Here is a 27,196-nt window from a genome sequence, read left to right as displayed (position 1 = left end):
GAAAGGGGGTTGGGCTGGGAATGGGAAAGCCTGAGCTGTCGGGGCGCTCTCTGCCTTTCTGATTTTCCACTGGAATGGAGTTGGCCGGATTTCAGAAGGGTCACACTTCTGCCAGCTCCTCCTTTGGGAGCTCGAGCACGGGGAGCTGTTGCTTGGAGTTCCCACCTCATTTGATGGGTAGGGAGAGGGTCTGAGCCCCTTTTGAGGGTCAGGGGCTCAACAGGAGGCCTTTGTTCTCAACTTGTTTTACGTGGGAAGCATTTTACAAAGCCCTGAATTGACCAGTCCAACTCTTATCTGATTTGGGCTACTGGTTAGGACTCAGACTCAGAGCTTAGAATCCCAAGGGGTGACCAAAACCTGGAGGCCATTGGGTCCAGCCTGTTCCAGGGTAAGAGTCTTTGTGACAGCGTCTCAGACTAAGGCCTTATCTCCTTCACTGCCTATCGGAAAAAATACAGATGTACTTTTAAAGCACCTGCACGCATGGAAAGTGCACAGCGTGATTTTATGCTCAAGCTGTTGACAAGACGGAATTTTTAGAAGACCGTACTAGGCAAGGCTTTCAGATTTGAAAACTGAGTTTTATAACATGTGTCAGTACACCACGGGCCTTGTGCTTGCTGGGCCAAGAAAACACAGTATTTTATTTGGTGACACAAATATTCCTCGTTATTTCCACGTTGAGTTTCCATTTCTTATTAGGAACCCAGTTTTTCAGATGATTTCCTGTTCAGATTATGGGATCCAGTTTGGCCAGACGCTGTTCCTCACTGTCCCACTTGAAAGAGCAGCCCACCGTGCTGACTGGTGCTACTTTGGGGTTCAGTGGGTGGTCCTCACGTCTGTGGTCCCTCCCGGGGTCCACATTTGGGCTACCCTGATCTAGCGTCTCAGTTTTTAAAAATTCAGGATTCAACCAATCCAGCTATCCACCTGGTTAGTACCTAAGAATCAAAGACAGGTGTTTGAAAATCCTAATAGTACAGATATCAAAAGAAGAACGACCTGCATAGGACTGCAGACCTTGAAGTAGCATTTGATGAGCCTGGCACTGTGCCTGAGTTCTGGTTTTAGGGGTAAACAGCTTCGGCAGATGATTCCATCAGCTCAAAGAGTCTGAATTCTCCATGGGGCCCACTAACCTGCTCTCCCCAGCAAGCCTCTGTCACCCGGTCCAGTGCTAGAACCTTCCCAGTGATGCCTAGAACCCTCTCCAGAGCTGTGGCTGGCTTTCTTTTCTCCTCTTTTCTCTCTCCTCTGCATCGATCCCGTAGGAACAGAGCCTAGGCTTAGCGGCGTAGCATCAGGCCGCAGTCTTTGAAATAGCTGACTTGGCTTCTCTTCGGAGAGGACACATTCCCCTCTGCCATTGCTACCCCGTCTTTAACCCTGGCAGGGCTGGGATGCCACTGGGAACCCAGAGAGCCCCTCTGATGGACTCCTTCCAGCAGAAGTTGGCACGTACTGCAGGAAAATGAAATCTACATGCCTGCTTTACTATTTGTCCCTATGTCGGACAAGACTCTCCTGCTACCGCACAGTCTCTTTTCCTCTTGTTTAATCCTCAGAGGAGACAGAAGCTTTGCAAGCTTTCTGGCAACCACTGTCCTTTTAGGAACCCTTCATGTGCTTGAATGCTATTAAATGACTCTTCAGACTTTCCTTCTTCAGACTAAATAATCTCCAGTCTCTTGGCCTTTTCTTGTTGCCCAGTCACAGAGACCAATTTTCTAGCCATTTCATCATTGTGCTCCTCTCCGGCTGTGTTCCAGTTTCTCCATGTCCCCACTGAAATGTGAAACTCAGAACACGGTACAACCTGACCAGTAGGCTAAGTGATACGAATGTAAGAAGTTGTCCTTGGGAGGAAAAACTAAAACTTGGCTGGTTTCCCAACAGCAGTGATAATTTGAGAGTGTTTTCGGGAATTAGAAAGTGCAGGAGATCCATCCATGTTGAGAACGATCTGATGAAAATGTCCTTGATTTAAAAAATCAAAATAGCATTAATAATCCATAAAGAGTCATAATGGTGATGATTTTTAGTGGCAAAATAATCACTGATGTGTGACTTTTACTAGGTGTCCCTGGGTCCCCAGTGAGTTCCATCATTTCCATATAGACATCTCTACTTGGGTGGTCCCATGAGTGCCTCCCACTCCCATGAGTACCAGAACCCAAGTCATGGTTGCTGCCCTCCGAGTAGCTCTCTGTCCTTTGTTCCCAAGGTCAGTCAGTGGCGCCATGATCCATGCCCCATGCAAGCCTGGAACCTTACATCCTTCTCTCTCTCTCTCTCTCTCCTCTCTCTCTCTCTCTCTCTCTCTCTCCAGCCACCCATTTGCCATTCAAACCCCAGTCCCATTGATTCTACCTCTTCCGTGTCCCTGAAATCCAGCCCCTTTTGCCACCACCACTGCCTCCTTTCACAGCCTGCAGGGTGCTTGCCATGGGGGGCAGGTCTGAGCTGTGGGGGCAGGAACGATCCCAGGACCATGGCTTCCCAGCTGCCTGTGTGACCCTGGGGAGGACCGTCCATCTCTGTGAGTCTTCTTCCTTGGTAGCCACGGAGCACTGGTCTCCTTGTGAGGTCTGGGCTGGGTAATGCAGAACTTAGCCAGATCCTCTCCTGCCCTCTGGCACCCTCCGAGATGTGGCCGTGCCTCCTCCATGCCACCAGCCCCCGCACAGACTGTCCTCCAGCACTGCTGTCCCAACATACACAAATGTGCTCCGTTCACTGTGGGGCCCAAGAGCTCACACTGGCTCCCTTTCATCTGCAGAATGAGGTTCGAACTGCTTGGGTTGAACAGGCCCATTGGGAGCCAACCTTGCTTCTCCCCAGTGTCATCTCCAACCATTCCTCTGTGCTTGGAAAGCTTCCCTGGCTCCCTTCTCTCCTCTGCCTTGCTTTCGATGTCCTGGCAACATGGGCATCCTTGCAAAATGTGGGCAGTCTACCTTTTCGGTGTCGGTGCTCCCTGAGAACACAGTGACTTCCCGTATCCAGCAGAGTCTTCGAGGCTGCGCAGCAGCGTCCCAGGTGCCCACCTGTCACCTGAGTGCTGATGACAGGGATGAGCAGGTGTGGCGGTCAGGCTTGTAACTGTACCTGAATGTCTGGGGAGAATTCAGAACAACTTTGGCCAGGGGTGCCATACGGTTAGGTGTTTTTAAATCATCTCTGGAACTTTCTTAAGACAGATAAAGGTCAACAGAGCTTACTAGGACACCAGCTTCATACCAAACAGATTAAATAATACATTTATGATCTAAATACAAGGGTCAGTATCACTTGGGCTCTAAATAGTTAAGAATCCATTCCTTTTATTTTTGCAAATGTGCATGAGTGTGTGTGTGTGTGTGTGTGTGTGTGTCCACTAGTAGTCATTAAATTACACACAAAGATGACTTTACCTGAGCCCACCACGTGAACTATTATGTCAGGGTACACTGTACTTTAAAAATGAGTTACTCTCATTGCTCCTCTGTGTGTACTCATTTTATCTTTTTTTTTTTCTTTCCCCCCGAATAACTCAGAGTGTTTTGCTGTTCTATCTGATACTGTTTACCTTCAGAATTCCTAGTCTGCGATAGGGCAGTAAAGGAATTTTCGGGGATTTTTTTTTCTCATTCTTGCTGCTAAAACAAAAAGCAAACAAAAAACGACCGGCCTGTGCACCTTGTGATACTTTTGTCATTTCCCTTGTTTCTGCAGTAACGTACGAAAACTTCATCCACCTGATCATCGCTCTGCCCGTCGCTGTCCTGCTGATAGTGGGGGGGCTTGTGATAATGCTGTACGTCTTCCACAGGAAAAGGTGAGTGACTCCGGGGGAAGCTCGGACACCTTAGGTGGCTGCGCGGTCTGGTGAGGGGACCCCGAGGTTAAGGAAAACGTCTTAAGGATCTCGAGGGAATATTTTACGGAACGGGTGACCCAATTTTCCCGTCAAAGGTTCCTTGCAGGAAAAAGAGAACATTTTGTAAGGATTCAGCAACAACAGAAAACGTATTTGGGGCCGGTATGGTCCACCCCTTTGCTCACGGATCCCGCTGCTCACATATGCAGAGATTTTTCCAAACCCAGTGTCCAGCCTCTTCTGGCCAGTTGGCCTTCCCGTTTCTGATGAAGTGAAGAAACCAGTGTCTCCTTAAAAGCTTTAACCCGAGGCCCCTGAAGAAGCCCAAGGACGTGTTAGCAAGATGGCTTTGGGGCCCGATGACAGAGCGTAGGTGAGAGCGGCAGGAAGGAGTTACCCACACCCCCTTCCTCTGGATGCCCCTCACAAAACAGGACAGAGAGAACTGAGAGCGCCAAGATGACACGCGCGGAGATGGGGTTTTTTAACCTGAATTTTATCCCTTTGACAGGAATAACAGCAGGCTGGGCAATGGAGTGCTGTATGCTTCTGTGAACCCAGAGTACTTCAGCGCCGCCGACGGTAAGCAGCTAAGCCAGGGTCCCTGCCTGGGGACGTCCCAGATCGGGGAGCTTTCGGGAGTGTGGCTAACGTAGGGCAAAGAGGTTCGCATTATTTTGAGGTAACTTCGGCCTCAGAATACATCTTGGTTAACACCATTTTTTTTTTTTAATCAAAGTTTCTAGCAAGTTCACTGAGTGTGTCCAAAATTCTGGGACCGTGCAGAATGCCCCAAAGAAAAAAAAGCTTCAGAGATGACTGGTCAGTGAGGTAGTCCATTTACTTAATTGCCTGAAATTTTATGCTAGAACGACAAAAGCCGTTTTTTAATTGTTGACATCTAGTCGGAGGGTATGCCGCAGCTGACCAAACAGTCCTCTTAAACTGGTTTCAGCTTGAGTTTCATATTGCTGGGACTGTCTTTGATCACTCACAGCCTCCCTACATTTTTCTGTCTCAGAGTTTTTGTGTTCATCCCCTTCCTGTCCGGGATCGCAGGATTTCTATCCTCACGGCCCCTTCACAGACCCCCGGGTCATAATTCATGAGGGCCATTTAGTCCAGTGAGTGAGAAGGTTTGACTTGGAAGCTGAGTTGTACCCCATGGGTATTTGTCTTCCTTGTTTGCTGTCTCTTCTCCCTCAGGGTCTTGAACCCAGACCTTTCAAAGTCAGTCAGCGGAGGGCATTGGTCCAGGAGTCCAGTGACAGTAGCACCATGACCTGGCACTTTGCCGGGGACTTTTATGAATGCCGCCCCATTTGGTCCCTACATCTGCGTTAGGTGGCTGTTCTTGGGCCCACCAGTGCGGAGGTGAGGCAGGGAGTTTCAGGGCAGAGGCTTGCCCAGGTCACATCGCGAGGCAGTTGAGAAGTCAGGGTGACGCAGCCCCTGGGGTCTTGTCAACAGTGTGATGCAGTCACCGTGGAAAAGGACAGTGAGGTCCTCGGGGCGGGCGGGGAAGCTGACCGGCAAGAGAAGCCGGGTTGGGTTTATCAAGTGAGTAAGTGCGTGAAACCGGGTAGATGGATTTCAAAAAAATATTTGCCTCTTGGCTTCAGGTGAAGTGAAAGCAGATGTAGATATGGAGGAGATAGGACACAGATTCATGGTTATGCTGATTGATTGTCCTGAACAAATGGAAAACATAAGAAAAACACTTAGACACTCTAAAGCACTATATAAAGTCTCACTGTGATTTCTTTAATAACTTCTAATTCAGTTCTACTTACAGTAAAGCCAGTCAAAAGCAACCTCCCCAGGGGCACCTGGGTGGCTCAGTGGACTAAGCCTCTGCCTTCAGCTCAGGTCATGATCTCAGGGTCCTGGGATTGAGTCCTGCATCGGGCTCTCTGCTCAGCAGGGAGACTGCTTCCATCTCTTTCTCTGCCTGCCTCTCTGCCCACTTATGATCTCTGTCTGTCAAATAAATAAATAAATAAAATCTTAAAAAAAAAAAAATGAAAAACAAAAAGCAAGCAGCCTCCTGGAGTAGGAATCAAGTGCTGAATAATTCCTGAATCTATAAAGATCTCACAAAGTTTTATTTTTAATAGGTATATATATATGTATATTTGTGTGTACATATTCATACACACACCTCTGTACTCCTGTATATAATGTGTGTATGTATATAATGCATAGAGAACATTCTGGAAGGATACACACCAAACTTAAAATAGTAGTTACTTGTGGGGAGGATCTTTTTATTCATTAAAAAAAAACAAAGGACTTTTATGCATTGTTTGTGTGAATGATAGCTTTATAAAAATATATATAAGATAAGGAGTCATCACACCCTTAATGGAATTGATGGGGGAAGCCACTTTCCCTCTCTGTAAAGGTGAACTAAGACTCTTCCAGAGACTTTGCTCTGCTTTGAAATAAATCTCAGGAGACTGGCATTTGTAGCTTTGACTACGAAGCATCCAGGGAGTTTGGAAAGAACATTAATACAACAATACCAGACAGTACCAGTGATTGGAATTCAAAATGTGTATCTTCCCACAACTACTTTCATAATAGGTCTTGATTCTTCTTTAAAAATAAACAAAACCCAAACTCCCTGTCGCCCTGGCCAACAGGTAGGAACACCGTCACCTCATTTGAACTTAATTTCTTTGGCTTTTCACAAGCACCTCATAGCTCCTTTCCTTAAGGGGCAACAAAAGGACATTGCCCTTTGCAAGGGCTTTCAAAACTCCTTTCTCCAGAAGCTAATCTGCATGTCACCGTTCTCCTGAGGACACCGAAAATCCCCCTCGAGGGAAGTGCTGATAACATTGTGCACAGAACCAGCTGTGGGCTGTGGGGCTGGTGGAGCTTAGGACAAAGTGTCTCTTTACACTTTCGGAAGGATGTTGTGACGAGTCTTCCCTACCTGCTCGTCTGGCAGACTTACTCTCGTAAGCAGGCATCAGCCCCTTCTGGGGGCTATGTGGCACCGAAGCCATACAGAGGGTAGACTTCCACTTATGAAATTCCAAAACACACATATAGTATGAAATTCACCAAAAGTGTGTATGAGAGAAAATTCTAGATTAACATAGGCTCAGTGGGACCCTCCTCCGAGGTGTCTAATTTGGTTTTTATCCTGCCCTTTCCAGGTGCAGGATGGAGCTTCTGTTTTGATTTCTTTTCTGTCTTACCTCCCTTCTCCCTTTTCCTCTTTCTTTCTCGTTCCTTCCTGCCTGCCTGGAATTACTTATTTAATTCCTTAAACCAGACTGACAGAAAACCTGGGCTGGAGAAGCCCTAGTCAGGCTCAGTCTTAGCATGTCCCACCTCCCAGCCCCTCACCACCTGTCTCCGGTTATGGGAGGTCCCTGAGTTCACGGAGCTCAGGCCAGAGCCCTGGTGAGACCCCACTGCTCATCAGCTGCCCCCGCAACTCACCACTGCTCCCCCAACTCACCACTGCCCCCTCAACTCACCACTCACGACTCCCTGGTGCCAGAGCTCAGCCACTTCTGTACCCCCATAGACAGAGCCCCCAGGGTCTTTGGTGAGGCTGGACATACTTGTCTAGACAAGAGCAGTGCTACCAGTAGAAATATAATGCCAGTCCCAGGTGTAACCTCAAGTTTTTCTAGTGGCCATTTAAAAGAAAAGTAGAGGTACCTGGGTGACTCAGGAAGCCTCTGCCTTCAGCTCAGGTCATGATCTCAGGGTCCTGGGATTGAGCCCCGCATGGGGTTCTCTGCTCAGCACGGAGCCCACTCCCCACACCCCCGCCACCTGCCTGCCTCTCTGCCTACTTGTGATCTCTGTCTGTCAAATAAATAAAATCTTTTTTAAAAATTAATTAATTAAAAAATATAAAAGAAATAGGTGAAATAAGTATTAACAATAGGCTTTCTTTAACCCAATGTATGCAAAGTATTATCAATTTTAATATGTAATCAGCCCCAAAACTATTGAAATATTTACATGATTTTTTGTGCTAAGTCTTTGTGGGCTTTTTTGGTTTTTTCAAGTTTTACTTATTTAAGTCATCTCTCCACCCAACGCGGGGCTCACATTCACAACTCCGAGATCAGGAGTCACACGCTCCCCCCGCTGAGCCTGCGGGGCACCCCCAAGTCTTTGTACCTGTTATGAATCCCGCAGTTGGCACATCTCAAATTGGACTCCTCTGTGGTTCTTCTGGACTCCTTGAAGACTTGAAATACCTGTATTTGACCATATAGCTGCTTCACAGAGATTTCAGGACGAGCCGTGTCGTGGTTCCCTGATGTCCTCTGTGGGCTTTAGGGAGTGGCATCTCGCGTTCTTCGGTTTTCCCCCAAAAGCACCTTCTGCTCCGGGGCCCCTCGCCTGACCTGGCTCGGTTCTGGTTTCTTCTTCTCTAGTGTACGTGCCTGACGAGTGGGAGGTCGCTCGAGAGAAGATCACCATGAGCCGCGAGTTGGGGCAAGGCTCCTTCGGGATGGTGTACGAAGGAGTCGCCAAAGGCGTGGTTAAAGATGAGCCCGAGACCAGGGTGGCCATTAAAACAGTGAACGAGGCCGCCAGCATGCGCGAAAGGATTGAATTTCTCAATGAGGCTTCAGTGATGAAGGAGTTCAACTGCCACCACGTGGTAAGAGACAGCCCTGAGGAGCCAGAACCTGACACAGGGAAAACCTCCCCAAGAGTCCCCTGCCCCTGGGGGTTTGGTGTCTCCTCCCCGACCACCTTCCAGAGTCCCCCATCACCTCCCCGTGGCCCTTAGACATCTGTGCATGGGAGGCGGACCCCGGGGCCTACCCATCTGGGCTCTGCAGTGCCGGCGGCGTGGGTGGGGACTGTGGTGGGCCACCCTCACCCTCTGAGCCCTTCCCTTCTGTCCTCCCTCCCAGGTGCGGTTGCTGGGCGTGGTGTCCCAGGGCCAGCCGACGCTGGTCATCATGGAACTGATGACTCGGGGCGATCTCAAAAGCTATCTCCGGTCTCTGAGGCCAGAAATAGAGGTCAGTTTTGGTTTTAACCGACTTCCACGTTACCCGTCCTCTCTCGAATGCCTTCCCCCAGGAGCCATAGCGTCTTTAGATCTACTGACTGTCAGCATCAAATGTTTTCTTGCTGCACGCTTGGTCCTTCGTGAGAACGATTTCCCTGACTAGAGGGAGACTGTGAGCTTTCGCAGGAGGCACTTGACCTTCCTCAGATACCGCCTTACCTAACCCCTCTGTGTATCTGCTGCTGCATTCCCTCCACCGCTCGTTACCCCTGCACTGCCGGCGCCCCCTGATTCCCACCCCGCAGACCCGTGTCAGAGCTGCTGCCTCCCTGAAGCCTTTCCTGCCTCCCCCACCCCTGCCGACCTTGGCCAGGAGGAAACATCTCCTCCCCTGACCTCTCTGCTCACCGGTCCTCTGAGCAGATCTCCTTTCCACCCTGGTGTTGGCTGTCCACCCCGGGCCCAGCCACGCCCGGTTCAGGGTCAGTGGTGGTGGCAAGCAGTGTCTAAGTCAACGCTTGTCAGAGTTCTGTGTCAGGTGGACGCGATTCTCCTGCCGGGATGGTTTCCCACTCAGCTCCGTGCCCAAGCGGTTGGCTCATTTACGAGCCGCTCCCCACCCACATGCCCCCCCCCCCCCCCGCCCCCGACACCAGCCCAGTCTGCGCCTTCCAGGCTAGGAAGCCCTGTTTCTCACACTGTACCTGCAGGTCAGGCCGGATCCTGAGGTAGAGTGATAATCGTCTCAGCGGGACCGTCTCTTCATCTAGGCGAAAAGTTCCATTTGCATTACGAGCTTCACAGTCTACACTGGCAGAAATCCTAGGCAATTTCTCATTAGTCACCTCTTCTGTGGCAGGAACCCACAGGCCATCTTTTTAGCATGTGGAAGCATGACCTGTAAAGGGAGGAATTCTGAGAATAACCCCGTAGATAAACACTTACAAATAATACCGACAACATCCGCCTTTCATTGGGCTGCCTCCATGGGTTTAAAATCCTAACCCTTACCCTGACTTTGCTTGGCGTTGAGTAGGCTTTGCACCTGCTTGCCTCTGCCAGGGTCCTTCCCTTTCTCTACCCCTTTTGAATGCCTACATCCTTTCTCTGCTTGAGTTTAATCTTCTGTTTTCTTTTAATCTGCAGCTTCATTATCCCCCACGTCGTAGTAGTTCCTTAATTTGAGCTCTGAACACCTGTTCACGTGTGGCTTCCTTAATCCACAGCAGATGATGCTTGTGGTTCTGGGAGAGTCATGAGGCCGAGTGTGGCCCAGGCCCCTGCGGGCTGAGGGATGGACAGCACACCCCATCCTCCCCTGCTCTGCGGGCATGGGTCCCCAGCTCTCCGAATCTTAATACCTTTTCCCGGCTCACTTTGCTCATTCACAAGCTAGTGTGCATGAGAACCACTTCCTGGGACGGGCGGCTAGAGAGGCATGGCACCAGAGTTCTTACCAGATTCATTTTGAGGCACCTCTGAAAAGTGCAGAAGCCTCACTCCCTGCCTCCCCAGCTTCAGGCCCAGAATCAACATTTGGAACACGTTGTCTCAGTCCTGGCTCGGCTGCTTAGCTGTCTGCCGTCCTCAGGCAGCCGCTCCGGGCCCCTGCACCACGGCATCCGCACGTGTAAAATAAGAGGGTTGGACAAGATGATTACCCGAGTCCTTTTCAGATCTAGAATTCACTTTAAGATTTGTCAGATTTAAACTTGTTCTTCCTAACTCGTGTCAAGTATAAAAATACGTCTGCTTGTCCTGCAGATTCATTATATTCTCCTTGGCATCTTCTCCCCAAGTGAAGATTTGCTCATTTACTTGGCTAAATGTGGGTGTTTGTGTATACATGTCTTCAGTAGCTCTAAGCAAATGAAAGATTTCCGCTCTCTAAAATGTCTGAACGAACGGCACTGAGGCACCGTGAGCCGACAAAGTGTCAGCTCTCTCTTCTGATACTTATAACCAGGTTCCTTTCATTGAGTCTGTTTTTCGTATTAATTATGAATGACCACGTCTAGTAAACACACATACTTAATACTCCTCAGCTGAAGGATCGTGAGCATAAACTTCACATTTTCTAGCATACCGTGCATTTCTAGAGGCCTGAAAAGGTTAAAAAGGCACTGGTGGGCCCAGGGGGAGAAACAGCTTGTCTAAACAAGGTTCCTGTGTAAAAGAAAGTGGTGGCTCGGGGTTACCCTTGGGGACATCATGTCACTTCCCTGGGAAACTCACTGATAAGTATTTTAAATCACCAGAGACTGTGTTGATAGTCTCTTCAGGAGGTAAAGGTACGCCAAGCGTAGGGAACTCACTGGAAAGTACTTGGAGGGTTGTTACCCTGCTTCTAGAAGGCAGCTTTCAACAGAAACTAGCACGTCCCTGGACAAAGCCAACTGCCGCCAAGCCAACTACTGCCCAGGGTCCAGGCACTGTCAGGCACTTTCCACGCGTGGTCCCAGCTTGTCTTCCCAGCAGTGACCCCACCCAGGCATGCTGTGCCCACGCTCCACAGGGTTTGAGCAGGGGAGGTGGCGTGTGGGACCTGTCGGAGAAATGTGGCTTTGCAGTGTTGTAACAGATTTTCTGTAGTCAGGGAAACCGAGGTAAAATCTACTATACCAGCACGAGCAAGAGGTGGTTAGCATCTAAACTGCCGCAAGCTGATTGGCTTTGTATTTTGTTTTTGAGAATGGAGAGATTTGGCCACATGTCTTTTTTTTTTTTTTTTTTTTTTAAGATTTTATTTATTTATTTATTTGACAGACAGAGATCACAAGTAGGCAGAGAGGCAGGCAGAGAGAGAGGAGGAAGCAGGCTCCCTGCTGAGCAGAGAGCCTGATGTGGGGCTCGATCCCACTGGGATCATGACCTGAGCCGAAGGCAGAGGCTTTAACCCTCTGAGCCACCCAGGCGCCCTGGCCACATGTCTTATATAAACCTTTTTTCCAAATGGATTTATTATGATTATTATTTGCTCTTTAATTCTAAAGCCAGTATTCCCCTCCTCTGCAAAAAGGAAATTCTTATCCATTTTACTTGTCACTGTTTTGTATTCATCCGCCTCTGAAATAAGCTTCACCTGGACTTAAATTAATTGGCAAGTGCCCGTTTGCCTTGGTGCCCATGGAAAACGATGATCCAAGGAATGCCATATTGTAAGGTGAAAACATTAATCTTGTTATTTTTGTACTTTAGAAGAAAGTTGAAGAGAAAGAGAAAGATCAAGTAATTTTATAACAGTGCTTATGTGGGAAAAAAGGCATATGGTGTCCATTTGGGTAACATACCTGCTTATTTCCGCATAGCCTTTGTAATATCTTCTCCATCCTTTTACCTGGACTTTCATTATAGAAATAAAGGAACATAGGAACTGATAAAAATTGAGTAACCGAGGGGTGCCTGAGTGGCTCAGTCGTTAAGTGTCTGCCTTCGGCTCAGGTCAAGATCCCAGGGTCCTGGGATCGAGCCCCACATCAGGCTCCCTGCTAAGCGGGAAGCGTGCTTCTCCCTTCTCCCTCCCCCCGTGCTTGTGTTCTCTTTCTCGCTGTATCTCTCTCTGTCACATAAATAAATAAAATCTTTAAAAAAAAAAATTTTTTTTAATTGAATAACCAAGAATTCGTAATATCAGAAATTGTTAGTTTCACTTTAAATAACTTTTGTGCTACCCAAAATAGAAAATGCTGGTCCCAAGTTGTGCTAATTGGTGTTTCTCGCTGCAGCTTTGTGTGATGTGGTCAGTGAGCAAGCACATGACTTTACCACAAAGCAGATGCTCTGGTCTCCATAATAATATGTTCCTTCTGAGCAAGTCCTGTTTCTTAGCAGAATGACCTGTGATGCTCAGGTTGAACCAAGATGGATTTGCGCACCCTGAAAGAATGTAGGGTGGGAAGAGTGCCTAAATTCTCATGTGAATTTTTTTTTTTTTTTCCTAATCTCCAACAGAATAATCCAGTCCTAGCACCTCCAAGCCTAAGCAAGATGATCCAGATGGCTGGGGAGATTGCAGACGGCATGGCATACCTCAACGCCAACAAGTTTGTCCACAGAGACCTGGCCGCCCGGAACTGCATGGTGGCCGAAGATTTCACAGTCAAAATCGGAGGTGTGTTCTTAGCTCTCTAGAGCCGAGCAAGAACTAAACTCACTCATGTTGTAGGAACTGAGCTGGTATTAGCCGATGTGCAAAGAGGTTTTCCAATGCATCCCATGAGTACAGAGTCTTGCTCTTGGGAATAACGTGGTTGTCTCCAGTTGATAGTCAATCGAAAATCTGGCCGGGTTGGCTCAAATCCCTACTGCACATGTGGACACAGTGGAACAAGTAGTGGGCAAGGGTGGACTGAGGCCGTGGTCCCTACGGTAGCCTCTCCTGGCACTTGAGGCATTTCTTGGCAGAACAGTTCTAAGCATTAGTTACGCAAATAATTGAGGCGACATCCTCAGGTGATTTTTGACTTGGGAATAAAAGTTGCCATCCAAATTATCAGTATTTCCCCTAATATTCTAAGCCTGAAAGGAGCTTTGGCTTCCAGTAGTCCATGGAGTTTTCTAAGAGGTGAGATCGCCTGATGGTGAGGGCCCTACATAGAATAGGAGCAGTGACAGGGCAGTGGCAATCCCTCAGGTAAGGGAATATCACTGCTAATTGGGGTTCATGTGCAGGTTGATCAACTTCTAAACTCGTGACCTGTCTGTTGTAATACTTAGTTAACCAACCTGCTGGTTAGACCTCTTGTTGCCACCATCCACTCAAATACCAAAAAAAAAAAAAAGCGGGGGAGAGGGGGGTTGGATTGCATTTCTGGTGTAAGTTAGAAATTTATTTCAACCTTTAGGTGTAGGCTTTGCCTTGATCTCTTAATCCTGATCTAAAAACAAAACAAAACAAAAACCACATACAACCTCAGAACTGCCCAGGAATATACCTGCTCTTAGCAGGACCCTTATCTTCCTACTATGAGATGATGATGGTTCAGAAAAACATCAAATATTTATCCTGAGAAACTGCAGGGGACACTTTACATCCAAAATCGATTTAAAATTAACCTCTTTGATTTTTCTGACTGTCCCAGCACATAAAGACAGACACAGAGAGTGAGGGGACAGAGGAATATGTCTCAGATGAAAGCACAGGGCAAAATCACAACAACAGAGCTAAACAAATCAGAGATAAGCAATATGCCTGATAGAGAATGCAAAGTAATGGTCATAACGATACTCACTGGACTTGAGAAAAGAATGGAGGACCTCATTTGAGACCTTCAACAAAGCGATAGAAAATATACCAAAGCACCAATCAGAGATGAAGAACTCAGTAACTGAAATTAAAAATACACTAGAGGGAATAAGTAGTAGAGGAGACAGAAGAACAGATCCATGAGCTGGAAGGGAGAGTCATGAAAAGCAACCAAAGGGAACGGGAACAAAAGATAGGTTAAAGGAAGTTAGAGGATAGGTTAAAGGAAGTCACCGACACTATCAAACATAATAGCATTCACATTTTAGGGTGCCAGAAAGAGAAGAGAAAGAAAATTTATAAAATAAAGAAATAATAGCTGAAAAAGTCCCCAATCTGCGGAAGGACCCAGGAAGACCCAGGAAGCAGAGAGAGCCCCTGGTAAAATCAACCCAAGGAGGTCCACGCCAAGATACATAATAATTAAAATGGCTAAAAGTAGTGATAAAGAGAATTTTAAAAGCAGCAAGAAAAAAGAAAACAGTTATATACAAGGGAAACCCCATAAAATTATAAGCTGATTTTTCGGCAGAAACTTTGCAGGCCCAAAGGGAATGGCATGATGCATTCAAAGTATGGAAAAGATAATAAAGTGAAATAAAACTCACCTCTTTGTCTAGCTCTTGAACTGTCTATTCTGGAAATGCAGTCTTAGCAATAATTTTTTTCTTTAGCAATGATTCTGAATGAACTGTTTGGGCCCTTCAATTGTGAACAGTGAGTATCGCCTCTAGAATACTTACCAAATGAGATTTTCCATCTGTAGGAGACAGAGGTGATGAGTGGAACGGTATCATAGAATAAACATCCCTTGGTCCTCAGAATTACTCATTCAGGAGCCACTGGTCCCTGGATTTGGACCTTTGAAGCTTCCACACATTTGGTGCGCCTTGAAGCCTGAGAGGCTGTCATGCTCCCGGGTTTCCAAGGAAGAGCCTCTCTGGCTGCTGTCTGGGCTTTCTTTGTGCTTCCTGCTCACTTGCCCTTGCTTTTGCATTGCCCTTGCTTCTCCATGAGGACTCAGATTGTTCCCACAGAGATGCCATCCAGCGCCCGTTCCCCAGCACCAGAGAATGTAGAAGGCCTGAGCTTAAATCCTGGTTCTGCCAATAACAGATAAGACTTGAGACAAGTGCCTGAAGTTCTATGAGCCTCAGTCTCTGTCCCTCTGAGATGGGCATGCTGATACAGCAGATGAGATGGTGGGAAGAAGTGGGTTCAGGTGGCTATAAGCACATGCCTAGGCCTCTGTAGATGTTATGTCCTCCAGCCATTGGCATTGTGCTTCCCACCCTCTTCCTGTTACATGCAGGAGCTCAGTTCACACTCCTTTCTTCCTGGCTTCACATCACGGTGGGAGAGCTAGTATTGTGCCTCTTGCCTTCAGAAGTCCAAATCAACAAGGACCATATTTGCCGTTTAACGAGGTGGCACATTTATAGTGACATTTTCCTGGTACTTGTGGTTTTTCTCACTAAAATTTGAAATTTCTCTTTTGTGTTAAAAAATAACTTGTGTTCTTTTTCTGGGATTTCCTTTTTTTTTTTTTTTCCATTTCTGTGCAAATAAAGGCAAGTCATCTTATTTGCATGTCACTGGATTAATTCCAAGATAAGACTTCAGCATTCATTTTTATTCTTCACTAGGGTTCAAAACCCCTATTTTTCCTATGCCCAGTGTCTCTTGGATTACAAACATGACAAGTAATTTCACCAGAGGCAGTTTGATGGCCCTCAGCTCAGTACAAGTAAATTGTGTTGGTTAACGTCCAAGGAACTTTATTCCCCGTGTTGTTTGCTTTGTAGCCTGACGGCTTTGTGGCATAGTTAGAGACATGAATGAACATTTTAGAAAGGAGAGCAGCCCTTTCTCCTGGGAAGGAGAACGGAAGAGTCCCTGTAAGAAAAGGTTGTATGATTGAGTGGAAAATCAAAATCTGACAAAGAAGCAATAATTTAGGATTATAAAGCAAGCCTGCCTTCAAGCGTAATTACGTGACATCTTCTGGAGACTGGAAAATGGAAGAAGTTTTCAAAAATGAGTGGGAGTATTATGTTGAAAAACATTATTGAGTAATAGCTCCAGGGGCCTAGTAAATAACCTCTCCTCGGCATCTTAGGGTACTTTTTTCCCCCGTGGATTTGTAATTTCAGTATTTTCCCCCATATTAAGCAGCAAAACTACCTTATTTCCTCTGGCAGTAGGCAGTGCTACCAAGGCAATAAGAGTCAACACGCCCTTGTTTATTTCACCAGGTTTTAAAACCACATAAAAGTGACCTTTGGGTCTACACAGTATGTATTTTCTTAATAAATTCTATGGCTCGATAATTTGTAAATGCTTCTCATTTTTAAGTAAATAAAGAAATTAACTATTTATTTATTTGGAGTTAACTTTTTAAAAATGATTACTTGAAAGAGAGAAGGAGAGAGAGCAGGGGGAGGGGCAAAAGGAGAGAGAGAGAGAGAGGGAATCTCAAGCAGACTCCCTGCTGAGTGTGGAGCCCAATTTGGGGCTCAATCTCATGACCCTGAGATCACAACCTGAGCTGAAATCAAAAGTCGGTCGCTTAACCTACTCAGCCACCACAGCACTTCTGGAATTAACTTTTTTGGAGACTCAAATTAGAAACCTATTTGAAAGCCGAGATTTCTTGGTATTTCCTTGTCATGTGATTAATCAATTATCCCTTGCTGAGTCTGCCTTATACAATTGTGAACACTGAGGTCCAGCCTCCTTAAAGTGCACTCCCCCTTGGATGTGGGCATGGGACCCTCACCTGCAGCCCTTCTCTCCACCTTACAGATTTTGGTATGACGAGAGACATCTACGAGACAGACTATTACCGGAAAGGAGGAAAGGGGCTGCTGCCTGTGCGCTGGATGTCCCCCGAGTCTCTCAAGGATGGAGTCTTCACCACTCACTCTGACGTCTGGTATGAGAGACTTTTCTATAACACAAGCCCAGCACCCTCCAGCCTCCACAGATCCCATTGGCTCAGTCTCAAGGGCTTTATTTTTCTCCTGTTTTCTGTTCACTCTTACCCCATTTCCAGCTTCAGCCCAAAAGTGTTATGTGGGCCACACTCCTGCATTGTCTAAGGTTCCTGTTGTGGGCAACCTCGCTAAGGGCATTTGTGGGATCTGAAAAATATATAGGACCAACCTTTCTTCCAATCCGTAGCTGCTCGCTAAGCGGCCAGGAGCCCTAGTGACAGAATACCGGCAGTCAGAGAACTTCACCTTCTCCCCGGCCTGCCTGCTCTCATTTTATCTTTCCCAACAGATACTTTGCATGTGTGTGGTTGCCTTACCTGATTCAAACTTGAGGCTGCAGACATTTCTTTATTTAGATGAAAAGCGTATGAGTCCAGCTATGTTTTCTTGTTGGTCCTGTCTGCTTCTGTCCTTTTTCCGTGGGCCCCATCATCGTTGACCCAGGGATGGTATGGAAAGCAGAATGTCTCCCTTAAAGATCAATGTGTCTCAGGGTAGAAAGCTTACCAGCTGCGGAGTGCAGAGAACTCTTAGTTGTACTATTGTGGTTCATCAGCAGCCTTGTAGAGAGGAGGTCAGGTTCTAAAATACAACTGGGGTCCTTGGCAGGCTGAGGTCCTGGCACATCTGCCTTCTAGCACGTCAGCTCGTTTCTTGGCTGTCCCCTCCGGACATCCCAATGCTGATGTGTTATAGAAATGGTAGTTGTTCACTCCACTTGTCTGGACGAGCACACACAGGAGCTATTTAAATAGTGACCGACATCATTTTTTTTTTTTTTTTAACCTCATGTACCTTTCACAGTTCAAGGGCCTTGGATCTTCCTTTGAAGACAGGTGCAAATTGGAAATAGCATTTGAATATGACCCGGCAAAGCACAGTTGCTTCTCGAGTTCACATATGAGATCTGTTTTGCAATCAGCCTGTCCGGGGTAGTTATCCCTTTGCTGTCAAATCAAAGTGCTCACCGTCATTTTTAGATGTAGAGATGATGGGGCGGGGACAGGCCCGGGTCTGTTCACGCATCTCATTATTCTAGCCCCTACGCCTCCAAAAGCTCCAAGGTCAGCTTACAGTATGATAAAATAGAGAAAACTGTGAGAGCCAGGGAAAACAAGGGGCAGAATAGGACAATAAAACTGGAGTTATTAATATCTCCAGGCAAATTTTGCCCAAACTCAGGTTAGCAACAACTGGGACAAACAGCAACAGAAGGACACATAGCGTTTGATGCCCGTGTTCTCACACTTGATGGCATTGATCATGAACCAATCATGTATTTAAATAAACAAGAGTGGGTATTTGGTATTCGTTCCATTCAATGTCCAGGCATTAGATTTTTTTTTTTTTTTTTTTAACACAGCCTTCAAGGGTAACACAGGTAGGTAGGGTAAGCCAGCCAAGATGTTGGTGAAGAGCACCTAGGATTTAAAGCTTGTCAAAGGAACGGAAATCTTTTTTTTAAGGTTTTTATTCTTATTTATTTTATTTTATTTTTAAGATTTTATTTATTTATTTATTTGGCAGAGAGAGAGACAGTGAGAGAGGGAACACAAGCAGGGGGAGTGGGTGAGGGAGAAGCAGTTCCCACCGAGCAGAGAGCCCGACGCAAGGCTCGACCTCAGGACCCTGGGATCATGACCTGAGCCGAAGGCAGACGCTTCACGACTGAGCTGCCCAGGTGCCCCTATTCTTTTTTTTTTAAGTTTTTGTTTATTTATTTGACAGAGAGAGAAAGAGCACAAGCAGGGGGAGTAGCAGAAGGAGAGGGAAAAGCAGACTCCCCGCTGAGCAGGGAGCCCGACGTGGGACTGGATCTCAGGACCCTGGGATTGTGACCTGACCCAGAGGCAGATTCTTAGCTGACTGAGCCACCCACGCGCCCCAGTCATTTTAGAATATAGTCAATAGCATAGTCATTCCTAAACAGTCGAAAATCTAGAAAGAGAGACAAAGAATTTTATTTGACTTTATAAAGGAGACCCCAGAATCCCAGGCCTGGGGGGTATCTGTGTGGTCACATCCAGCCCCCAGGTCCCATCCATGGTGTCCAACAGCTAGTAGTTGAGCAGATTCTGCTCATGTCTCCAGGGACGGAAACAGACCACTTACTTCTTAAGACGTCCCTGCTCTTTGCTAGTCTTGCTCATGTTAGGCTCAGATCAGTCTCTTGGTGGTACCTGTTGGCCCTTCTCTGAGGCAGAGCTGCACACCGTGCTGTGTTTCTGATAAGACGGGCCTCGGAGTCACAGGAAGGGGTCTCTTTTCTGCAGTTTGGACATTTCTACATTTTTTTGTGCCCCTTTGAGATTTTATTCCCAGGCCCTTGGACCCGGTGTTGGCTCCTCTCTAGCCCTGTGTCCCTGCCAGCATTTCCTTCGGGTCAGGAGACACAAGTGTGTTCCCTTCCTGGGTATGCGGACCGTCTCCAACAGTCTTCATTTCTTGACTCACTAAGGTTTCCAAACAGCCACAAATATCCAGGGCTGGTTGCACCCACTTATAATTATCTGCTTCTCTAGTGGCTCAAATATGAGAGAGGGGAACATGGATCTCTCTGTAGGTCTTGAGCTGCTGGCAGGTGGGACAGTGACACAATCCGGTCTTGTATGCAGAGGCGCAGTCCCTGAATGCTGACCCCAGGCAGCGCCAGCACTGACCTGTGAGATTCACAGCAAACTGACCTGTGAGATTCACAGCAAGCTGCACCGTCTCTGGGGAAAGCAATGCTCATAATTCAAAAAGATAGCACACGAAGGCATTTGTTCCATGTTTCAGGAAGAGCCGTGTCCACGGAATTTGTGACTTGGTTTTATGTTCACATAAAAAGTGCCACATTGCTAAGTACCTGCTTCGAGAAACACATGGGTTTTGCCTCTTTCTCAGCGTCCCTGACTGGCTGTGTGGCCTTGGTCAACCCTTGGGACATCATGGGGCTTTGGTTGCTCCATCTGTGGGTGAGGTCTGTTTGGGAATGTCTACACGCCCCGTGAGGCCCGCAGGAGCTTGACTGATGTTTAAATGGCTCCTGTGACAACCGGGGATGCCAGGGAGGCGTCTCGGTGTTGGGTAGAGTCGGTTTAGCCTCCATCCATAGACTCCCTGCAGCTGGTCACATCCCGAGAAGGATGACCAGACTCCAGGATTAAGTGGCCCTGCCTGACGAGCGACACTGACATCAGAGAGGAGTCACTCGGGGTAGGCCTCTGGGGGAGAGCCAGGCCTCTTACCTGCTGTGTTACTTCACGGGTGTGATCATGAGGGCCTGGTGAGGCCCAGGAAAGGCTCGGTGGTGGGGAGGACTCCTGTCCTTGAGGGGCGAAGTCTTATGGAGAAGAGGAAGTGATCCTGAGGGACTAGAGTCATGGAAGCCTGGCCAGGAGAGATGGGGTCGTGCGGCACCATAAAGTATGAATTGCCCCAGCTGGAGCTGTGAGGGTGCGGGTTTTTGGTAGCGGGAATGCAGGGGAAGCCATGATGGCAGGACGTGCTTGCTGCTTCTGGAGGACGATGGGACTCCCCTGAGGGGGTTTGGGGAGAGAGAGACCAGCGCTGTGTCAGGGGCTTGGGCCTGATCCTTCAGGTTCTGCAAAGACCCGCAGAGCCGCTGAAGGCAGAAGGACCCAGGAGTGGGACCCGGCACTGTGGTTTAAGATGTTCCCATCAGCTGAAGCCTGAGGCTGCGTGGAGTCAGGTGCTGGCGCCCCAAAGGGATCCTGGGGCGCGGTGCTGGGCTCCAAGGAGGTGGAGGGACAGGGGACCCAGGGTGGACAGCCCCAGTGAGGCCAGAGGAACAGGGCTGTGGGATAGACTGTGGTTGTGACATGTGAAGTTTACGGACGGCCAAGTGACCGTGCCTGGGAGCTTGAGCCAGAGCGGCTGGAGGGGTCCAGGCAGGAGCAGTGAGTGAGCCAGTGAGTACTGTGGCCTGCGGAGCACAGGTGTCTCGGGAGGGAGCCGCGCTCACAGATGCGCCCCCGGCCTGCAGTCAGCAAACACGGCAAGCTGGCCGTTTCTCCGGCTGCCTTGCGTGGCAGTGGTGGCCCCCGGGGCATGGGCTGCTGGGACCAGGTGCCCTGCAGTAGGAGATCGCACCGCCGAAGCTGATGGAGAAGCTGGCCGGCCGCCCCAGCTGAGCCTCTGAACGCCCCACCGGGGCTTCTGCGGTCTCTGGCTTTTCTAGGTCCTTTATGCAACATTAAAGACTCTTTCTTGGCCACTGGAACTTAAAAAGGACCTTGGGTGGGTGCGTCCTCTGCTAAGATTCTGTCTTCATGTCCCATGTCTACTCTCAACAGCAATTTGCCCAGAAGCCTTCCGCTCACAATTGTGGTAGAGTCTGAGCCCCTCCTGGCTCAGGATCCGGAGCGGGAAGCGCCGGGCCCCAGAATGTTCCATGCGGCTCTGCCAGCACCCCTGGCCTCACAGAGTCCCATTGGAAGCCCCTTGGGCTATGGGCTGCTGGCGAGCCTGCTTTATTCCACCAAAATGATCCGAATGTAAAGGCAAAGAGACGGAGGAGAAGCTGTACAAGCCGGCCGTGTGTGTCGGGAAGGCACCTTTACTCTGCAGATTACAGCATTGCCTCTTTAAACATACCCGCCTGACCTTTCGCTGTGCGTGTATATGTATTTTAATTTGTTTTCGGGTCGTTGGATCTTCTAAACCAACAGACAGACGGCATGCTTGGCAGAGTCGCTCACTGCTCCCCTTGCTGAATTGACTTCTCGGCCCCTTTGCCACTTGGCTGAACTCTGCCTAAGGACGCCCAGCTGCCCGGGAACCCCAAAACCAGCCAGTCCCGCCCTCCTCGCTCCCTTGGGGGCCCCACCCCCGCCATGAGACTGAGCCCCTCACAGGCCGGCAGCTCCCACAGCCCCCCAGTGCTTCTCTCCCCACTGCCCCCCACTGGCCCTGGGGAATCCCCGGTGAGTTTTCCAGCACTCCAGACTGATGGGATCTGAACTGTGGCCAGGGACCCGAGGCACCATGTGTTTTAAAAACTCTCCAGGAGACTCTACTCTGCAGGCAGGCTTGAGAGCTACTTGGGTACAGCTTCCCAAATCGGGGCAGCTCGTTCACCGGCTTGGCTATCCTAGGCTGCGTTTGAGCCCACTGCACCACGGTCCCGGCAGGGCCTGGGGATCTGTTTGGATTACAGGATACAGTGCGTTTGGGAGACTGTCCTGCCCACTGCACAGCTGGGGCCCTGACCTCAGGTTGTCCGGGCTTCACAGGAGTGCTCAGGTGCTTCCTAGTCCTTTGGGGGCTCCTGCAAACCCCCTCCGCTTTGGCTTCTTCCTCCACTGTGCCCTGGGGCTGTGTCTCCTGTGCAGGAGCCTTGAGCAGCATCTGAGGGAGACGGACGTGCACAGCTCGCCAGTGCCGGGCCCACAGCAGGATGCACGGGTGGCTGCCCCCAGGGCCGGCAGGTGCTGGGCGGACAGGGCCAGTGCAGTCAGCGGTCCCCTTTCTGAGCCCTCATGTTGTCCCCTCTCTCCCACAGGTCCTTTGGGGTCGTGCTCTGGGAGATCGCCACGCTGGCCGAGCAGCCCTACCAGGGCTTGTCCAACGAGCAGGTCCTTCGCTTCGTTATGGAGGGCGGCCTTCTGGACAAGCCGGACAACTGTCCCGACATGCTGTATGTCTTCCCTGGGCCCCCGCCACACCCCCTCCATGTTCCCTGACCCGTGACCTGGGGTGGGGGGTGCAGTTCTGGGAGCCAGTCTCTCAGGCCGGCGGGACGCCCTGATGGCCGGGGGGCGGTTTCGAAGAGGGTCTTCTTGATGGTGGGAACCTGTGCCTTCATGGGGCTGCCTCAGTTTCCCTCTGTCTCCCTTAGGGTTCTGATAGACCAGTTAGCACTGGTCCTCTCAGGCCACGCGTCTCTGTGGAGTATTTGCCCAAAGCAATCCTTACCCATCTTCTCCCTGCAAAGTTTAAAAAGGGGGTGTCATGGGGGATACCTGCATGACCATGAGCGCTCTTGACCCCGTTCCAGAGCCTCCTGCAGCGGTGGGCAGGCCTGCAAGAACTGGCACCTGCACTTGCCTCCGCCGTGGGGCTGCCCTCAGGTGTCCTCCCTGCTGAGCGTAGACAGAAGTCGTAAACCATGGGTCATGCTCCCTGGAGCTTCAGGCAGTGACCCCCGGGGAGCCTAACGCAGAACGTCCTCGAGCCTCCTGGGCCTCAGTGCTCCGCACTTAGGAGAAGCTGCCGGAGGCCAGGGCTGCGGAAGGCGGCTGGGCCTCACTGTCTGGTGGAGGAGGAACAAGTCAGAGGAGGCTGTGAAGGTGGCCTGGGGCGGGGTCGTCGGGTGCAGGACAGGGACAGGTAGAGAATGGTGCACTTGGTTTTAACACGCACGTGAAGGTGGGGCCCGGAGATTCTTCTGGATCCCAATGGGTGGAAGGTAGGCTACCACCACTAGTACCTTGGAGACCTGGGGACCAATTCAGGGATTTTCCAGAAGTGCTTTTCAGGACCTGTTTGGCTTCATGTGAGGAAAGATCCCAGAGGGACTGCGGGGCTGCGCCTGTGTCTATGTGGAAGACCCCCTAGATCTGCCTCACGTGAGCACCGTCTCAGGCTGCCTTCGAGCGGCAGGATGGTTTGCAAACATGAGGCAGATACCTGTCAGGTAACCAGGGAAACTGGCCTCAACAGCCTGAAAGTCTCACTCATTTGAGTCTCTCAGCAGTTTCCTTGGGGCAGGAATCCAGACGCAGGTGGGTTGGCCCCTCTGCTCAGTCTCAGCCGACTGAAATCTGGGGCCACCATCGTCCCAGGCTCTGGGCCTCCCTCTCCACGCCCCTCAGGTTGTCCGCAGGATTCAGTCCTGTGGCTGCGGGACTGTCACCCTCCCGGAGACTGTCTTCTCCCACCTGAGCAGCTTACTTCTTCAGACCCAGGAAACCCTCTCTCCACTGCTTTTACCTTTTGTTTTACCTGATTAAGCCACATCTACCCCAGATAATCTTCCTTGTGGTTAACTCATCAGCTGATGAGAAAACTAAAATAGCCGAGGGAAATCCCGTCGTCATCCGCGGTCTGACCCGCACTCAGGTGAGGAGTTACAGGGGCAGGAATCTCGGGGAGCATCTTAGGGTCCAGCTGCCACAGCTTGGGAAGCAGAAACCATTGTCCATCAACAAACCAAGCTTTTGTGTTTTTTTCTGAAGGACTGGGTTGCTACCAAAACTGACTCCTTAGCTCCATGGAGGTGTGGGAAGCCTTGTTCCCATGGCCCTGACTGCCCAGCTGCAGGGCCTGGGGACTGGGGGTGACTCAGTGTGGCATCCCTGTGCTGGGGAGCACATTAGCTGGGCCCTGTGCCCTGTAGCTGCTGCTTGTGAATGTTCAGCTGAAGCCCATTCTAGCCCATGGACAGTTTGCATGGAAGTATGAGAGAGGACCTACCACTGCCATAGGGAAAGCAGCATCCTTGCATTGCTCGTGTGTGTGTGGTGGGACAGGGGAACCCACTGGTCATCCGAGCCTGGGCCCAGCATGGGAACTTCGCATGGTCCTCGACCTGGGGCGCAGAGGAGGCCCACCAGTGACGGGAGGCTCCTCTTCTCAGTGGGCAGTGTGAATGGTGGGGGGTGGGGAAAGGGTGGCGGAGACAGAGTGGGAGGCAACGGGGTTTCCCAGGTCCCTCAAGAACCTTCCCAATTAGCCTCTTAGACTTCAGGACCCAAAGTTAGAAGAGACTCAAAGGTCACTTAGTTTTAAAAAAAAAAGTCACTTAGTGCATTTTCTTGCCTAGCGTGGAAACGCTCCCTCTCCCGACCTGTACCCGTACCAGTTTTCCACTGCAGGACATTATCCCAAACTTAAGAGTTGAAAACAATGATTAGCATTTGTCATCCCACAGAGTGTCTGAAGGCGGAAGCTGGCCAGCTGCAGCCTGAGTCTCCCGCCCAAGGCCGCTGTCCGCAGTGGGCTTGACCAGGGCTGGGACCCACTTGCAAGGTGGCACCCCATGGGGCCAGGTGCCAGGCAGCTGACTTCTCCCTGAGCAGGCTCAGCAAACGCTTCCTCTGGAAGGATAGAGAGGAAGTATTTTCCAGCTCCAGGGGCCCACACGGTCGCAGTGACAGCCACTCACCTCTGTCACAGAGCCAAAGCCGTCACATGTGCCACACGACTGGGCACGGCTGTGCTCCCGGACAGTTTGGTTTGGAGATACTGAAGTTTGAATTTCCCATACTCCTCACGTCACAAAATATTCTTATTTTGATTTTTTTTTAAACCTCATGAAAGTATAAAAAACCATTCTTAGCTCCTAGGCCTTACAAAACCAGCCAGTAGGCCACAAGCACCTGTAGCTTGCCTCCCCTGCCCTAAAGCAAATGATTCCAGAGCAGAGCAGAAACCATGGTCGCCTTTCCCGCCTAACATTGTGGGGGCAGCCCTCCGTGATGTGGCTGGAGATTACAGGGGGCCTGTTCGGCAGGGGGGGGGGGGGTCACTGGGGGCTGTTCTCTCCGAACGGTGTGGCTGCCGTATTCTTGTCAGTGCATTATAAGAAAGGTCTTCCTTCAGAGCGGAAATCTAAGTCATGGAGCACGAGGAGTGATGCGCACTGAATTCACATCCAGGTGTCTGGTGCAGGACAGAGGCGGTGGCTGGAGCCCATGGCGTGGTAGCAAGCTCAGAGACAGTCCAAGAAAGCACGTGTGCATTGCGTTCACGCGGTTTGGGGTGGTGGGAGGAGAGGTATTGTTTTCGAGCTTCCTCTTTGGGATAAATGTTGGCAGCCGAGAAACTTGTAGGACTCCTAGAGTTGAGCTACCTCCCGGTGACCGGAGTTTTGATACTAATTTAATAGGCGTGGGAAGCAGCCCACCTGCCGCGGGAAAGGCAGCGCACTTCCTGTTCCCAGCACGGACTGACCAGGAAACTCACACGGAGAGGTTACCGGTGGATATTAGATGTTTAATTCACGAGGCATTTCCAGCTTTGCCATCCAGAACCGCCCCCCCCTTGACGGATTGTTCTCCCTTCTAAGAAAATAACAAAATGAAAGGAGGCGAGTTGCTTGTATAGGGAGTGTCTGGTGAGCTCTTGGGAATTGCCCCAAAGCCCTGCTGGGCCTCCATGTGGGAGAGGGACCCTTTGATGGTGTGGCTCCAGGGGTCTGAACGGGCCCCAGTGTGATAACGGGGGTTGGGGGGGAGGAGCAGAGGCTGCCGGGGGCCCTCAGCTCAGTGTCTGCGCAGGCAGGTGAGGTGGACTGCTCTGCAGTGGCCGGTACACCCGTCCCCCAGTGGCCAGGTGCACCGTGGCTTCGAGGAAAGGCGGAGTGGTCCAAGCCACATAGAGTCCCATCCAGGCTTGGGAGTCTTAATGCTGAGACTCCGTTTGAATTAATTTAACCAAGGGCACCAGCTTTGGTTCGTGGTTCGCCGGTGGTTCGCATTTTAAATCAATGACACAGCCCATCTCACGGCTCTGTACTTACACCACGAATGTCCTTGCGTCCCTCTGGCTACATGCGGACTGCTGACACCCCAGAGATGGTGGCAAGGCTGGGTCCTAGCTCTCGGAAGCGGGGCGGCGGGACCGGGTTCTCATGCCGCAGGGTAGAGCTCGAGCAGAGGGGACGCTTGGAGTCGTAAGCCCTGGGCCAAGAAGCCGTTTGGTCTTCAGTAACACTTCCGCAGTGTCACACGTCCGGACAGTTGTCAGGGGCGGTCTACAGCACGTGGGCCAGAATTTGAACTTTTGAGCCCACCTGAAACCAATTCAGTAGGCTCTGCCGGTTAAGGCTCCCTTGGTGCCGGTGATCCACGCTGGTTTGGTGGGACTCGGGCGCCGGAGTAGAATCCGGACAGTCAGGAATGGTCGTCCTCGCCTGCGCAGCCTTCTGACCATGGGCTGTCTCGGGGTACCTGGGCCCTGCATTTGATCTCGGCCCGAAGACAGAGTGGGGTGGGGTGGGGGGGTCCAGTGGTCCTGGCTGTTCCAAGCTGCCAGGAGGAGGTGGAGGAGGGGCTCACCTAGCCCTTCCGGGCCTTTCTGGAATCTGGTCTTTGTTGCGACAGTGGCCGAGTGGACGGAGGCCGCGCTGCATCCCACTGCTT

At 50.0% G+C, this 27,196-nt stretch overlaps 1 protein-coding gene and 1 long non-coding RNA gene across 2 annotated transcripts in view; one reads left to right on the top strand and one right to left on the bottom strand.

Moving 5' to 3' along the window:
* The window catches only part of IGF1R (insulin like growth factor 1 receptor), a 299,110-nt gene that overhangs the window by 261,010 nt on the left and 10,904 nt on the right, over nt 1-27,196 (top strand). Inside the window, exons 14-20 of the mRNA XM_059180118.1 lie at nt 3,721-3,823; nt 4,377-4,447; nt 8,278-8,507; nt 8,767-8,877; nt 12,819-12,978; nt 16,918-17,047; nt 22,615-22,749. Of these exons, the coding sequence (XP_059036101.1) occupies nt 3,721-3,823; nt 4,377-4,447; nt 8,278-8,507; nt 8,767-8,877; nt 12,819-12,978; nt 16,918-17,047; nt 22,615-22,749 (940 nt within the window). The remainder of the gene's footprint in view (nt 1-3,720; nt 3,824-4,376; nt 4,448-8,277; nt 8,508-8,766; nt 8,878-12,818; nt 12,979-16,917; nt 17,048-22,614; nt 22,750-27,196) is intronic.
* LOC131835677 (uncharacterized) lies at nt 621-8,283 on the bottom strand. The gene is made up of 2 exons (XR_009355323.1): nt 8,018-8,283; nt 621-5,556 (listed from the first exon to the last, which is right to left on the bottom strand). It is a non-coding gene; the product is annotated as an uncharacterized LOC131835677 (long non-coding RNA).

The sequence above is a fragment of the Mustela lutreola genome, chromosome 7, assembly GCF_030435805.1.
Source record: "Mustela lutreola isolate mMusLut2 chromosome 7, mMusLut2.pri, whole genome shotgun sequence".
In the NCBI taxonomy this organism is placed as follows: Eukaryota; Metazoa; Chordata; class Mammalia; order Carnivora; family Mustelidae; genus Mustela; species Mustela lutreola.
The sequence above is the reverse complement of the archived record's forward strand: the minus strand, read 5'-3'. Positions and strand labels throughout refer to the sequence as shown.